The sequence below is a fragment of the Felis catus genome, chromosome F2 (genome assembly GCF_018350175.1).
Source record: "Felis catus isolate Fca126 chromosome F2, F.catus_Fca126_mat1.0, whole genome shotgun sequence".
Lineage (NCBI taxonomy): Eukaryota > Metazoa > Chordata > Mammalia > Carnivora > Felidae > Felis > Felis catus.
Window position 1 is genome coordinate 64,147,491 of NC_058385.1, and position 17,062 is coordinate 64,164,552.

The following is a 17,062-nucleotide window of genomic DNA, read 5'->3' on the forward strand; positions in this document are numbered from 1 at the left end:
GATTCCCTCTCTCTCCCTCTCTCTCTGCCTTTCCCCTGAGCTGTCTGTCTGTCTCTCTCTCAAAATAAATAACAGAAAAAGAGAATTCGGAATGCAGAAGCCCTAGGGCTAAGCAGCTGTGTCCCCAGGGTCCTGTGCTCTTGAATTGTAAGCATGTGGGTCACATGTCTGTTAAGTCCCCTGCTCCGTGTGTGCCTACATGTGTCTCCACCCATGACCAGAGCATAAGAGTCAGGTTGAATTTTTATCACTGGACCTAATTCAGGAAAACTGGAGGTGTTTCCAATTCTGTTCTGATGATGACACTACTGGGGAATCAACAACCGGAATGTATAATAGTATTTAGCGAAGTTAGGGTTGTATTTATCACGAACCAGGCACCGTGCTAAACATGAACTAGGCACTGTGCTAAATATTAGCTCTACACCGTCTTATGTAATTCCTACAAAATCCCATGAGGTAGTTATTGCTATTATCTCCATGTTTTATATGGGAAACTAAGACTTAAAGAAGTTCTAAAACTTTCTGAGCTCACGGATCTTACAGGGAAGAGTACATACGGACTCAGATGCAGGCTTCTCTGATGCCAGAGTCGGGTGGTAACCACAGGATTCTGTTTTCACTAAGACAGAATGCAACTTTTGGAAGTAATCTTAAAGATCACCCACTTTAGTCACTGTATTTTATGGACAGAGAGACTCAGATCCAAAGAAATACAAGGACTTGCCCAAGACAACTGGTGAGTTAGTTACAGACCCAGAACATGGGTGTCTTGACCCTCAACTCCATCTCAATAGCACATCTCTGCTCCCTTCCCTAGAAAAGGAGAGGAAAGGCTGGGTGGTGCCTGCCTCCTGGGGTTGCTGACTTGACCTGGGGGAGCTATGTGTGAACTTGCACTCACCAGCTGAATGGACTGGCAGCAAAAACTCAGTCCTTCCTAAATCTCCCGAGTCAGGTTATAATTACAGGCTTCAGGAAGGCTGAAATTTAGACCTAAGTGATTTTCCTCATGGGCAAAAATAGCCTTGATTTTTCAAGCCAAGGAAGCAAGAGACTTTTTTTTTTTACTAGGGAGCGGTCCCCTTTAGGAAAAAGCACGCAGTTGAGTGATTGATAAGAGCAGCAACTGAACTACAAGTATTCTTAGCGAAAGGGACTTTCTAGTCACTTATTTCCAAACTGGTGCTTCAGGCTGAACCTACTGACTGAAACACACAAATCCTATAAAATCCTGTGGATCCATTTTAAAGGTTAGGGAAATGACTGGCTGGAAACTGTTCTCAGAAAGTGAGTTCAGATGAGCAGCCAGGCATAGGGTGTTGGATTCCTCACGGCCGCAGGTGATACCCACAGTGAGAAGTGCTGGGTTATGTGGGGCCGGTGGTGTCTCGGGACCCGGAACAGCAGTGCTTGTGACTTTGAAATGAAGGCCTTATGCTGACAGCTTAAACGAGGTCCTATGTCTTCCGGAGAATGTCAAGAACTATACTTGCTTTCTAGAAAGAACATGCAAATTCCCACCCTTTCATAGAACTGAAGAAGTACACTGTTATTGTTGTAACAGGCAGTAATGATCATAGCAAATTGTGAATTTCAATACACTGGCTGTTTGCATTGATCTAAGTCTAAAAGTTACTCTGACAAATTTGCTAATTTTGTTAGACATTATTTGCCATTAGCCCGAAACTTCTGGGCTCTTGTCTGGCCCTCTCTCCATGCAGGTATTGACCACATTTCTTTGTTCCCCACCATCCCTTCTACTCTGCCCCTCGTCCAGACCCTCTGCCTCTGTGCTGTGCTCCTTGCAGACCTCCCGGATGGCAGGCATTGCGCATGTCATGCCCCCGCACCCCCCACACCAGCACGGATGCCCAGGTTAGATTAGACGCTTGAGACTTTTTAAGAATGAATGGTGCATTTTGAAGCTGGTGGGACCCCATTTAATGAGAATTTAATGCTGACTTTGTAAAAGATTCTTTGATTCAAATATTGATTTGCTAGTGGAAAATGAGACAAAAGTTAGGAACTTTGAGATACTTGGATCTAATCATAGTTTTTCTAGGATCAAACAAGACATGAGCCTGCATGTACTCTGTAAATAGTCAATTGCTAAATAAACATAGGGCAGCGTTACGTTTGCAAGCCATCACAGATGTGCCGCCCAGCAAAACATGAAATCGCACTGTCTACAGAAATACACTTACGATCTCTCCATCTTTGCCTCCAAAATCCAAATACAGCATCCTGATTCCATCATCTGAAGACATTTTCAGCTTCTCATAGGGAGACTGTAAGATGGTCTTGGGAAAGGCACCCTCCTGTGGTTCCGTGGTAATAGAAAATCCATTCTCGTAATGTATGGTCAGGCAGCACGCCTGGTTTTTGTAGGTGCAGGCTGAGGGGGAGACAGGAGACACAGCGGTGTGAGTAGCGAGGTCGGTCCATTTTCCCAGGCACTTAACTTACAAGTCTCCTCAATCCCAGGGCCAGCCACACATTTCTCAAGTTGAAAAATCAATCACTGCTCATGAAAATATTCTCCTTGGATGGATTTTGATAATGTATCTTAACTTGCCCCATGAACCCAGGGGAAAGAAGCTGAAAGAATTCCTTTTGCTGGGATTTGCTGACTTTTATCTGGGCTCTCGCCCTTCTCTGACCCTCTGATAGCACACACGTGGACAGGTATACTTGCCTGCCACTGGCCTTGTCCAAAGCCGGAAAAAACCTGACATTTGATGTAGGGTAAGCTACCTCTGATTGGCCATCATCAACATCACCACACACATACACACACACACACACACACACACACACACACACACACGCCCCAATGCCATGTGTCTACCATGTGGTGAAAGAAACAAGCTTTCCTCCGTGACATTACCAAAGTTGGCACACCTAAGAGGTCAAGAGCGAGTCGCCTAAAAAAACCACCTCATTTTTAATTTTTAAAAAGTCCAACAAAGCTCATTTTTTAAACAGAAATGAGGGTTTTAAATGTTTTCTCTGATGATCTGATGATCTTGGGTCCTAGAAAAGCCGTGTAGTAGGATAGATACCAGATGTGGTATCTTCCGTGGTGAGTGCTGTTTCCTCTCTGCCCAGTGTGACATTCAGGAGCCCCAGGGAGTGTTCACAAGGTGCTGTGTGATCCAAAGGAACAAAATTAAAATCCCTTGATGACAACAGGTGCCAGCTTTTGTGCGTGGTCCTCACTGTGTTTAGGAAAAGTGACCAGCACTCGAAGCTTATGAGCGGGATGCAGCCTTGCCCCAGAATCCTACTTCCTGTTTAGGAAGACTTGTGAATGTTTACACCCTTGATCAAAGAGTTCTGAAAAAGGTTATTAAGTATCAGATTGGATTTTTTTTGCCTCACAGAACACCACAATTAACAGACCCTGACAAGTAAATTGGCTCAGCCCTTCATACACATCTGAAAGCTCTTTAGGGAAACCAGGATATTTTCTTTGCTGGGGATGGGGATTGGGAAGAGGAAGAGGATGGGCATTATGATTGCTCTATATCAACATTAGCTCAGCTTGGCTTTATAAACCAAACTGAATTTCACCTTACCACAAACTTCTGAAGCAGGACCTTAGCTTAATATTATAGGTGAAAAAAAGTGACGCCCAGACAGGTGAAATGTGTCCCAACTTAGGTGGTTTAGAATTCAAAATTCAAGTTGTTTCCACTCCATGCCATGTCTCTTTCTCCTTCTCTGGAAGTCAGGATATAGAGGGATGTGGAGAGGGACGTTGGCAAAGAGGCAGAGTAATGACTGTATGGTCAGGGGGCCTTTAGAGTTTGGGGGAAGACACAGGGGACTCACAGAATGAGGCGGCTTTTAATTGAAGCTCTGCTTAAAACCCATACCCCTCCTTCTGACTTCCCACAGGCGTCTTTCAATTTGTAACTAAGAGCTGATATTTCCCAAAGGTGTACTACAATCTCTAATAGATTTCTGAGCCCTGGGCAGAGCCCCTCAGTAAATCTCATACTCTCAGAAGGTCCGTAGGCCTCTAGCACCCCCACAGTCCTAGGATAACCGAAGACAGTGGCATGGGTGTAGTTATGGCTTCCCATCTTGAATCCTTGTTTTTGACACTCTTTACTTCTATTACCTGCAAAATAGGTGGGCAAATGAGCTTTAAACATGCTTTTCTTCTTCCTTCCTCTATATTTGAACTTTAAAGCTATGCCATCAGATATTCCGAATTAACTGATTGTGGTTACTTTCAATTCTAGTTGACCTCAAATGGTATCCGTGGCCTTCATATAATGGAATTGGTTATCTCAAGATGTTCTCAATCCACACAGGGTAAACCGAACACATTATCAAGTTAATTGAAGCTCTGATTAAAACATAAGCCCCGTTCCCCTACTCCCTGCAGGCATCTTTCAATTTGTAACTGGGTTGCACCTTTGATCATTTCTGTAATTTCTCCTCTCCCACCACCCGGCTAGCTCCATCCACACAATTCATTGTTTATTTCCTTTGGCTGGTCTACCACCAGCCTCATTATTTTCCTGTCCAAGTAGAGTTCAACTTATTGAGAGAGAAAGATTTTACAAAATCTGTGGAATGCAAACTAAACCAAATCCCTTTGGCCATCTCCATTCTTTCCTAGAACACTCCTGAATTTATTGCAAGGAGCATGGCTCTTTCTGGTATTTACACATGTAACTTAAGTTTAGTTTTCAGGTTTTCCAAATCTCAGCTCCAAAACTCTAGTTTTTCTTGCCATACAGATTCAGCATAAAAAAAAGTTTCAGCGACGCTCCAGAAAGGTTTCCAACAATGATGGAAAATAGTCGGGGCACCAATCAGTTTCAGGGTAACTACTAAAAGACACGGATTTTGTTTTTGTTGCTGCAGTGGAAATTCTACGAAACATCTGTTTTTTCATGTTTGCATGAGTAGAGGAAATGTGGAGAAACCGTACTACACATCTGAAAGATGTGTGTCCCATCTTTCAGAATATTCCTGAGTCCCGGGGGAAGCTGCCGCCTAGCGCGGTAGTGCTCCCAAAGTGGTCCAGGGCCCAGCAGCATCAGCACCACCTGCTATTTATTAGGTGTAGATTCTCAGGCCCCATCCCCAAGCTGCTGACTCAGAATCTCTGGGGGTAGAGGTCAGCAATCAGGCTTCTGAGAATAAAACAACAACAACAACAAAAACTTTTATTTCTGTTCTTTTTAGTGTGGCTAAAGTTTGGAAATGCTGTACCTAGGACGTCTTGTGGGCAATCCTGTTCCCCTAGAGCAAAGCTGTACAGTAGGACTTTCAGCCGTGATGGAAAGGTTCTAGATCTGCACTGTCCAACGTGGTAGCCATTAGGCACATATAGTGACTGAGCCCTGGAAATGTGGCTGGTGTGACTGAGGGAGTAATTTAATTTTAATTCAATAATATTTAAATAGCCACATATGACCAGAAGCCAGCATACTGGACCACACGGGTCTGGAGAAGTCATTACAAGAGTAATGACTAATAACTCTGAGTGAGCACTTACTATGTGTCAAGCACTGTTCTAGGAGCTTTACATGGATTATTTCTCATAATTCTCGACAACAATCCTAGGAGGTAGGTACCGTTATTTTCTTCTTTTTATGGATAATGGAAACAAGCGAGGCAAGTAAGAATAAGAGATTAGGAAAGAAACAGGACTGGAATTTGAATCCAGGCCTTTCTGACTTAAATCCCACACTGTGGCTACCACCTTATACTGGATGCTCAGAGACACAGACAAATGAAGGAACAGGCAGGAAAACATGATAGAAAGGGGCGAACGGAGAAGCAGCCTTATGGGACTCAATGTTGGATTTCCTGGAAGACTGTTGTTGAGGATACTAGCCACTCTGTCACACATGCCCTCTTTATGAGTGACCGCAGGACACCTGGAAGAGAGGTTGGTCCTAGATCTCAGAGCTAGAAACAGTCTGCCTTACATCTCAGAATCAGGAACAACAGCATTATGGACACTGTTAACTGTACATTGTGCTGGCTGCTGAAAATCACTGGGCTAGTATGGAATCCACCTTAGCAAATGTACAAGATTTTACAGCACGTACTTTGTTCATTCATGTGACTTTAGATTCCTATTGCTTCCTAGTCTCTAATTTTATCTTTGCCCAGTAAAAAATTAGATTATCTATATCTGTATATTTATATGTGCATGCATTTCTATCTGTCATCTAGCTATCTGTCAATCGTCTATCGGTCACCTATCTATCCATCTGATTTGGAGAGTGGCATGAAAATTATTGATCACAGCAGCCTGTTTTCGGACCAGTGGTATAGCGGTGAGATCTATGTCCTTGTAGACACTATAGTCAATGAGAAAGAGTCTTTAGAATGACACAACCTAGTGTTACAGTTTGGTCATTTATGAGTTGTGTGATCTTGGATAAGTTACTTAACCGTTCTTTTTTTTTTTAAATTTTTTTATTTTAACGTTTCTTTATCTTTGAGACCGAGAGAGACAGAGCATGAATGGGGGAGGGTCAGAGAGAGGGAGACACAGAATCCGAAACAGGCTCCAGGCTCTGAGCTGTCAGCACAGAGCCCGACGCGGGGCTCAAACTCACAGACCGCGAGATCATGACCTGAGCTGGAGTCGGACGCTTAACCGACTGAGCCACCCAGGCGCCCTGATTACTTAACCTTTCTTAAGGATTTGCTTCCAGATTTGTAAAATCAGGTTGGCAAGGAAATTGTGTGCATTAGACAAGGTGAGGCAACGTATTATGACCCTAGTCATACACACACCCCGGAATCAAAAGTTCTACAAACCTAAACAATATTTACACTGATTTTCCTATCCCATTTAATTTTTTAAATGTTGGTCTGGCCTCAATTCATTGATTTCTGGACCCCTAGTAGGGTTGTTTCTCATAGTATGAAAAACACTGAGGGGTGCCTGGGTAGCTCAGTCGGTTAAGCATCCGACTCTTGAGTTTCAGCTCAGATCATGATTGCGCGGTTTGTGAGTTCGAGCCCTGCATCAGACTCTGAGCTGACAGCGAGGAACCTGCTTGGGATGCACTCTCTCCTCTCTCCCTGCCGCTCCCCCATGCTCACACGCTCTCTTTCTCGCTCTCTCAAAATAAATAAATAAACTTAAAAAAAAAGAAAAAGAAAAACACTGAGAGGCAGTAGATGAGATGCCTGGCACGTTGTGAGCACTCAATAAATAGTACAGTATAGAAGGTTCTTCCTTCTTTATACAAATCCCAGTTTCCCCACTAACCGGCCCTGTCGTAGAGCTCTGCAGGAACATGGCTGCACTCACTGTGTGTTCCTTCCATCCAGCCTCGGCTTCTCCATCCATACCAGGGGCAGGGGTCACTGGTGGTTTCCCCTTTGCTGTTTCACCCCAGCTAGACACGTCTGTTTCCCGCTCTTTTTCACCAACTGGTTCCCCAGTTTTGTAAACAACTCTGTGAGCTACCAACACTAATGTGCAAGAATTGTATTCTGTGATAAGCTACTCAGAGTCAGTCTCTGTTGTTGATAACAAGAATCCTACTAGTTTGGGCCTCCAAAGTACATGCCTCCAGGAAGCCACCCAGGGTTACACAAGTAGGAAAATGACATCTGACTCTCCAAGTTACCAACTTTTCTTGAATGAAGGAGGAGAAAGGCTTGCTTTTCAGTAGGGCATACAGTGCCTTAATTTGGAAGAATTTAAGTGTACTTCTGGAATTCTCCACAGCCAAAAAGGCCAATAGTGGAAATTACTTTGAGGCCAGGGCAGAGGAGAGGGCGTGCCGGTCCTGTGTCAGCCAGCAGTGCTCACCTGTGGTGACCTCGGTGACGAGTTCTGCCGAGTTGTGACATCCCTGTACGATGCTCCTCGTCCAATGGGAGAGGTCCCTGCCGGTCTCGGCCCTGAAGACATGTGTCTCGATCCCCTGCCTGGTGCCTGTTCGAGTAGCAAAGGACAGATCCACACCAGCCTGGGGCGATCCTTTGCCCGGACCTGAATGGACCAGCCTGTCGAGAAAGACAAATCTCCATCAAACTGTAAACCACTGTGTTCACCTGACCTGTCATCTGATCAAAGCTTCCACATTGATTTGCTCTCATTTTTCTGACCTAGGACCAAAGGGTCCAGCTTAACCCCAGTGTCCCCCGTGGTTTTCTGCCTTCTGCTCTGCCAGTCCCTCTCCAGGGCTACAGTGAGATTTAGAAAGTGCCCGGGGAGCCGTATCCGGCTGAATGTGCAGAGGAGTCGAATCGCATGCCTTTAACTCCCACGAGACAAGTTCCACGATACCCACTGGGCCAAAAAGAGAATTGAGAAAGTGAGAACGAGAACAACTTAAATAGTGTGTATAGTCCTCCCCATTCCATTCCTGGGCATGAGTATGTCCCGGTGTGAGCACAACACTGTTTCCTGGCTTAGCCTCCGTCCCCCTGCATGTCTTGTAGTTTGGCTCATCTGGGTGTACCGAATGCGTTTTTTAAGCACACAGCCTCCAAACACAAGCAAACCACCACGGGACTCCACTAAAGAAGCAGCAGTGGTAACGCCTAGGGATAAGTGGCGATGCTGGGCTTCCTGGGAAATGGAAAGAATGGCACTTACTGGAAGATTTAAGGGATTTCCAAGAGTGCTTTTTGCCACAGTTTGCACACTGACTTTAAAGCGCACGCTTTAAAGCATAAAATGTGACTCCCATCGTAAATATTTTCTGAAAGGCCAGACGGAAACCGTGAGGAATCACAGTCTCTGAGCCCTACCCTCTGAGCAGGCACTGGCTCCTCCTTCTCACGCCTCCCCTTTAAACCCCTGGATCTCTCCTGCTCCTCGATCTCTGATATCTCAACCTTCTTTGGGAAGAGACGCCCGTATCAATCATTTGCAGGATAGCACGAGTATAATTTAGTAAATGTGACTTCTCCCCAGGATATTTGCATTTTCAGTCTTATCTTTTGGTACAGAAAGAAACACTACCATTTGCCAGAGAAATTCCAGGTGTCTATTCACTCAGTGGACGGGAGATGGGAGACTGACTTTTTTAGGCAAGGGGCTTGTTACCCCTAGATTAAAAATTGCACAAAGAAACCCAAAAGCTCATCTCCTCTTGTAAGCTTAGATATTGCAGAGCAAAATTACCGGTGAAATCAAACACAGTACCCTGTTGGATTTCTAGCAACAAGCTTCTTGTACAACTCTGAAAAGCTTTCTTTTACTCACAAAGCTGGAATTGGTGGCGGGGGTGGTTTGCAATGCCGCCTTGAAGAAAAAGGTTTGTTGACAAGCTTTTTGATCGTAAAATTCTTTGAAGATAGAGAAGATTCCAAGAGATAATGAAGGCTGGGAAGAATGTGGAGGAAAGGGACCCCCTGCGCACTGTTGGTGGGAATGCAAATTGGTGCAGCCACCATGGAAAATAGTATGGAGGTTCTGCAAAAAAACTGAAATTAGAACTACCAGAAGATCCAGCAATTCAATTCTGGGAATATGTCTGAAGAAAGTGCACTCAGTATCTCACAGAGGTATCTGCAACCCCAAGTTTGTTACAGCATATTCACAATAGTTAAGATATAAAAACAACCTAAATGTCCATCGATGGATAAATGGATTTTAAAAATGTGGTATACATATGGTTTCACTCTTATGTGGATCCTGAGAAACTTAACAGGAACCCATGGGGGAGGGGAAGGAAAAAAAAAAAGAGGTTAGAGTGGGAGAGAGCCAAAGCATAAGAGACTGTTAAAAACTGAGAACAAACTGAGGGTTGATGGGGGGTGGGAGGGAGGGGTGGGTGGGTGATGGGTATTGAGGAGGGCACCTTTTGGGATGAGCACTGGGTGTTGTATGGAAACCAATTTGTCAATAAATTTCATATATTAAAAAAAAATAAATAAATAAAATTAAAAAAATGTGGTATACACACACACACAGACACACACAGACACACACACACACACACACACACACACACACACACACACACACTGGAATATTACTCAGCCTTAAGAAAGAAGGAAACCCTGCCATTTGCAAGAGCATGGGTGAATATGGAGGGCACTATGGCGAAGTAAAATAAGCCAGGCAGAAAAAGACAAATGGTGGTATCATTCATATGTGGAATCTGAAAAAAAGTCAAACTCATAGAAACAGAGTAGAATGACGGTTGCCAAGGCTATAAGGTGGGAGAAACAGGGAGATGTTGGTCAAAGGGTACAAACTTTTAGTCATAAGATGAATAACCCCTGAGGATCTAATGTACACCATGATCACTATACTTAATAATACTGTATTGTATACTTGAAATTTACTAAGAGAATAGACCTTAGGCTATTCCCTCCATACACACACCAAAGTAACTATATTGAGGATACAGATGTATTAATTAACATGATCGTGGTAATCATCTCACCATATATACATTGTGCACATTAGGCTTTGTCAATTATACCTTAATAGAAAGTAAATATAAAAGAGAAGTTCCATGAATCTCATTGAGAGAAGAATCTGGGACAGTGTGAAGGGAACTGTCTGTTGACATGGGTTTCAAAATCTTGGTGAGGCTAAAGAAAAAAGAAAGCATTTCTCAAAAGCCTAACATGGGTTATAAAGGGATTGAGAGCCAGGTAAAAATTCATTAAGATAAGGTACAAATATGGATTTTTGAATTTATTCCATCCTATTTTTAAAAAATGTATTCTTTTGTTCAAAAGTCAAACTGTCAGGGTGCCTGGGTGGCTCAGTTGGTTAAACGTCTGATTCCTGGTTTTGGCTCAGATCATGATCTCACGATTGTGAGAGTACTTAAGATTCTCACACCCTTCTCCCTCTGCCACTCTCCTGTTCTTGCACATGCCTGTGCACACATGCTTGCGTGCACATGCACACACACACTTTCTCTTCAAAAGAATAAATAAGATAAACATTAAAAAAAATGTCAAACTAAAAAAAAAAGAAAGGTACTTATAAAAAACAAGGATTTATATTGTTTTCTTAGTTGCGTAAATATGTTTTTTATACTTGATGGTGTTTAAGTTTTAGTTACTTGAGGAAATACATCTAGCTTTTCCTTTTTAAAACTCTTAACAATCTGTATAGGTTGGGGGCATCTGGCTGGCTCAGCCAGATCTTGGATCCTGAGTTCGAGCCCCACATGGTATGTAGAGATTCCTTAAATAAATAAAACTTAAAAAAAAAATTGGCATTTTTTTTACAGCTGGCCAGCTGCACTGTAAACTGAAGAGAGATAACAAGGTTTGGGGGCATAAGAGCCCTCATGAGACCCCTATTCTGCCATGTGTCAAGTGTTCTAGGAATCCCTACTTCATAAGGTAGTGTTTTAAAGATCAACTGAAATAATCTGTGAAATCCATAAAATAATAATATTCTAATCTGTCCACATCTAGCACAGACCCAGCATACGGTTTGTACTCAGTATGATTTCCATACCCTTATCCTATCCCTTAGTGCCCCTACCCTCATTTCCCTTATTTTAATATAAGCAAGATGAATTTTTCTTTTAGTAGGCTCCACGCTCAATGTGGGACTTGAACTCACAACCTTGAGAGATCAAGAGTCACACGGTCTACCAACTGAGCCAGCCAGGCACCTCTCGGTTTCCTTATTTTAGAAATACAACTCCTGCCTCCCATGCTTGGGATTCTTTAAAATAAAGTACAAAAAAAAAGCACTTAATTCCGTATTTAGTGATCATCAGAAGCATTCAGTAAACGTTAGTTCCCTTACGCCTTCCCTAGCCGGACATGTTCTCATTTGTTATACCCTAAATGTCCACCGAGGGGGCATCAGCGCTGTCACAATCAGGGCCAGTGCAAATGTAACACTGAGGCACAAGTGAAGGGAGAAGAAGATGTACCACCCTCACGGAGAATGTCACTTTTTAATGAATTTCCTACCAATATTAATTTTTCTCCAGAGAGACTATAAAATCGAAGCCAATAATAACTGGAAATTTAATTTGTTGGAAAATTTGCACTTGGTAGGTCTGGGTATAGGGAATGAAATTACTAACTGACTCTAACAAGGTATGAGAAAGGCCTGTATCTAGCGGACCAACACTATGCACAGGGCGTCCTTGATGGGGAAACCCAGTGAGTTAAGAGGGAGCACCACTTCTATATTTGTTATTCGTCTCCTCGCCAAATTTCATTCACTGAAAAGGGAAGAGAAGAAATTGATTTTTCCACTGATCAAGTGTGAATTATCTAATATCTATATTAAAGAACAAGTTGATTTGCTCTCTGAAAAATAGCAGACATGCTGAATAATGTATTCTTTTGAGTACACCAATATTGGTTAATGAAATGTGCCAAGCTGTAGGTAAACAATCAGATAAAGCAAATTTCTTTTCCGCATACTGGTAACAAAAAACATCTTCCGGATTAAAAACAAGTGAATTGGGGCGCGTGGGTGGCTCAGTCGGTTGAGCATCCGACTTCGGCTCAGGTCACGATCTCGCAGTTCCTGAGTTCAAACCCCGTGTCGGGTTCTGGACTGACAGTTCAGAGCCTGGAGCCTGCTTCAGATTCTGTGTCCCCCTCTCTCTCTGCCCCACCCCTGCTTGTGCTGTCTCTGTCTTTCAGTGAATAAACATAAAAAAAATTTTTAAATCAAGCGAACTACATCCCAGTATCCACACGACGCATATAGGTACATGTACTCCTCTGCGTAAAGTATTACACAGACCTTGAAAGTTATTTTATAAACACGGATGGCAAATATGGGGAAATGTGTATGTATCTACCGAAAGTCTCTAGATACACAATTCAACCATGTAAGAGAAAAACCTGGAAACAAATCCATTAAAATGCTGAGTCATTTTATGGGTGATTTCATTTTCTTATGGTATTTTTTTTTTATCTTGAAATCTCCGCTTAGCAACAGATACTTTACAATTTAAAGATTCACTTTAGAAGGCTATGAGGCTGGAATGAAGTCAGATCTTTCACTTTAATTTTTAGGACCAGAGCTTGTATTCCACTGAAAAATACATGCATTCTGACTCAGAGCGACAAACATGCTCTGTTTGTTGTTTGTATAACATTAGTGTCAATTCAGTGTTGGAACAGCGGATGAGCTCCTCTCTGTGGCCCTACATGTCCATATGTCTAGGTTATTCTAAACTATCCATGCCTCGCTCTTCAGACTTAACACCTGCCATGGAAGAGCCTTTCTCAACATGGAGTTAACTGAGCCGCGTGGGATGGAACCTACACCTGTGGCCTCATTAATCCCTTACACAAACCAACTGGCCTCTGGCAAATGAGACAGAAGAGACCCTGAGACCTGCCAGTTGAAGTTACAGAATCTTTTTTGATTCAGGGTGCTCCAAGGGGCCTTAGAGGAGCTTCCTGCTCTGTTCAGGTCTCTTCTCTACTTCCAAATGATCACCAAAAAAGTCACGAAGTTCATTCATTCAATCAATCAATCAAGATATCGCCATTCGCCAACTGATACATCCTACAAACATTTATGGAATACTTCCCTGTTACGGACTGAACTGTGTCCCCCTAAAATTCCTATGTTGAAGCCCTTGCCCATGTGGCTGTATTTGGAAATATAGACTATATAAGGTTAAGTAAGGGCGTAAGTGTGGGCCCTTAACCAATAGGATGCTGCCCTTACAGGAAAAGAGATGCCAGAGATCTCCCTCCCTACACACACACACACACACACACACACACACACACACACACACACACAAAGAGCAAGGACCAAGTGTGGACAGAGCAAGAAGGCAGCTGTCTATAAGCCAGGAAGAAAACCCTCACCAGAAACCAACCCTGATGGCACATTGATCTTGAACTTTTATCCTTCAAAACCATGAGAAAACAAATTTCTGTTGCTTATGTCACCTGCTTTGTAGTATTTTGTTATGGCAGCCATAGCCAACTCATAAATGCACCTACTCTATGCAGACCCAAGGCTAGGCATGGTGTGAGTACAACAGATGTGGCCCAAGGTTGGGGGAGATGAAGTTCACTTCAGGTTCTGCCCCAGTTCTTAGAGGCTCACTCCTGGAATATAAAAGAAAGTCAGAACCAGCCTCTGGCAGATGACAAGTGGAAGAGATGAGCCAGAGTCAAGTGGACGGATGGAGAATTATTCCTCTTCATTGGGGCAATCTGATTATTAAGAAGATCTTCCTTCAGAGGGTGAACTGGAACCTCAAGAGAAAGCTGTTCCATCATAGGAAAGGCAGCAGTGGATTCTGGCACAAGAACAAAGAAACCCTACATTTATCAACATAATTGTCATTTCATCCCTACCAAGATATCAGAAATAATAGATTTCCTTGTTCTTAATATCATCCCCCATGAATTGCTTTTTGTGGCCAACAGTAATAAGTGGATGACAACATGTAGAGATGTGGACATGCGCCACTATGCCATCTTGAGAAGTCCAAACAGAGTTGGTTAGTTTACAAATCATGGCATTGCAAAAATGAGACAAGGCCACTGGACAGGGTAGGACCAAGATCCTTTCTCTTACCTCTTTTTTATTATGTGGGCTGCCACAGTGATAGGAGTGGCAGCTACAAGGAAGAGATAGAGAAAAATAGTGGAACGATTACATTTATAAATGTTGTGTGAAATCATTCTCTTGAGGTGAATTTGTATATTTCCAGCTCCAACCAATAAAATAATATTGGATATACACTACTGGATAATGTACTGATTGTTCACTGAGCATCTCAGAGGGCTCACAGGCACCTCAGATCAACAGAAGTTAAAGCAATATTGTATAAGGTCCTTAAGATCTTAGGAATCCAATACTTGGGTTCTTTTTTTTTAAGTTTATTTATTTACTTTGAGGGGGTCAGAGAGAGAGGGTGACAGAGAGAATCCCAAGCAGGCTCTGTGCTGTCAGCATGGAGTCCGACGTGGGGCTCGATCCTATGAACAATGAGACCATGACCTGAGCTGAGATTAAGAGTCAGATGCTTAACCGACTGAGCCACCCAGGTGCCCCCCTTATACCTAGGCTCTAAATTAAGTAACACCAGGACCCACAAGGGCCATGTCCACTGCAAAGGACAGGATGTTTTCCCTGGGAGTGAAACCACTATTCAAAAGAAACCTTTAGATGGGCAATCGAGGGTCCATATGAGGGGAGGTTTCCTAACAATGGCAAATGCAACACGAGGGGCTATTTTTAGATGTCTATGGTGTACAAAGACAAGGACTAGGCAGCTCTGTATCGCCAGGCAAACAGTGTTATTGATGAGTGGCTGAAAGAAAATATAACTTGTGAATTCTTGCTTTGCTGCTTTATGAAAATAACGTTTTTGAGATGTGAGCCTAAGAAAGGGGCAGTGGAAGCCAAGAAGGGAGTGGCATTTGGAAGAGAGCACCCTGATGCTTCAAATGAACTCAAGTCCTTCCTGGGAAGATTACACACCAACCTACCGGAAGGGCTTAGATGCTTCATAATTGAAACTCTGCGGGGACCTTTGGGAAATCAGGGAGAACAAGTCGGACTATTCTAAAAAAGTGAACTGGAAAAGTGAAAATTATATCTTGGTTTTCAAAACATGGAATAAAATAGATCCTTTGGCCCTGTTCCCAGGCAAAATTCAGTAATGGACTTTTTAAAAAATGTTTCCTTATTTTGAGAGAATTAGAGCAAGTGAATGGGGGAGGGGAAGAGAGAGGGGCAGAGAGAGAATCCCAAGCAGACTCTGTGCTCTCAGCACACAGCCTGATGCGGGGCTCTATCTCACAATCCATGAGATCAAGAGTCAGACATTCAGCTGACAAAGCCACCCAGGCACCCCAGTAATGGATTTTTAAAAGCAATCTTTCTTTCTTTCTTTCTTTCTTTCTTTCTTTCTTTCTTTCTTTCTTTCTTTCTTTCTTTCCTTCTTTTTTTGACTTTGGAAAATAGGAAATAGGAGTCCATGAGGGCCTATATGTCTTCCTTACACCAACTGTTTTATCCAGAAACCAGATTATTAGAAAAGTAATAGATGAAGTAAGTATTCAGAAAAAAAAAATGTACTGACAGTTTCCTTTAATATTCATTTGGACTTAAAAGGAATAAGTTTTGGGTACAAAGCTTATCAGCTGGAAGAGTACTTTGTTAAGGGGTCATAGACATCATGAGTCAATTTAATTAGGAATGGAGGCAGAGCTATGGCCTTAGTCCTGTCCTGTTAAACATTTTTATCAGTGACTTGTATGAACAGGGCATGCACCTCAAGTCAGCAGATGATCCAAAACTGGTAAGAAGACGAAATATAGAATCAAGACGGAAGACTGCTAAGCACTGTAGTTTGAGCCCAAAACAATGACAACGACAAAATTAGAATGGGAGAGACTTGATGTAGAAGCACCACTGGAAATTAGTTGACTCAGCACTAACGTGAATTTAAACTCAATTAACAGAATGAGAGCAGGTGCTGGCCCTGTGTGGCCCTATGCTGGTCAGACCATGCCTAAAACGCAGCATTCGGTCCTAGGCACCAAGCCCTGTGGACCGTTATTCTGAACAATGTGTATAAATCATAAAGTAAACAGAATTACAAAGGAAAGAAGTGATACCGAAATACAGTTCCACGCAAGACTCCTAATGCTGAAGACAATGATCAAAACAGCAGAGTACCCAAAACTGCTTCAGAAAGAACATCGTTTGGATACATCCTGTCTGGCAAAGAGAAGACATTGTGTGAGGAATGGAGGGAGGGAGGGGCAGGCATAAGTGTCCACGATGTCTGTGGAAGTGCTCAAGCATAGGCTGGACAGGGACTTCCTGGGGACAGTAGAGACACTTCTCGCCTTGAGAGTCTATAGTCAGATCAAAGCCATCCCTGAACCTTGGCCCATCCAGGAAGAGCCACGTTTGGAGCAGACGATTTGCTTCCAGGGATGCAGGGTGAGGTAGGAAGTCTTCCAGGAAGACTGAGACAGCCTCCATGGCAGCCAGCAGGGGTCCTTGGACACCACTCTGTGGGGTTTGTTGCTCATGTGTTGAAGTTGACAGGTCCAGGGTAAAAATACGTGGGAGGAAACAAACTTGCTGTGGACAGCACAGCAATCTCCTGGAGCTCCAGAC

The 17,062-nt window shown here is 43.1% G+C and overlaps 1 protein-coding gene across 2 annotated transcripts in view; it reads right to left on the reverse strand.

The window, feature by feature from the left end:
* The window catches only part of SNTB1 (syntrophin beta 1), a 236,860-nt gene that overhangs the window by 3,843 nt on the left and 215,955 nt on the right, over positions 1 to 17,062 (reverse strand). For both annotated transcript variants that reach the window (XM_045050090.1, XM_045050091.1), the window contains exons 6-7: positions 7,808 to 8,004; positions 2,208 to 2,398 (exon numbers count right to left, since the gene is read on the reverse strand). In XM_045050090.1, coding sequence (XP_044906025.1) covers positions 2,208 to 2,398; positions 7,808 to 8,004 — 388 coding nt within the window. The remainder of the gene's footprint in view (positions 1 to 2,207; positions 2,399 to 7,807; positions 8,005 to 17,062) is intronic.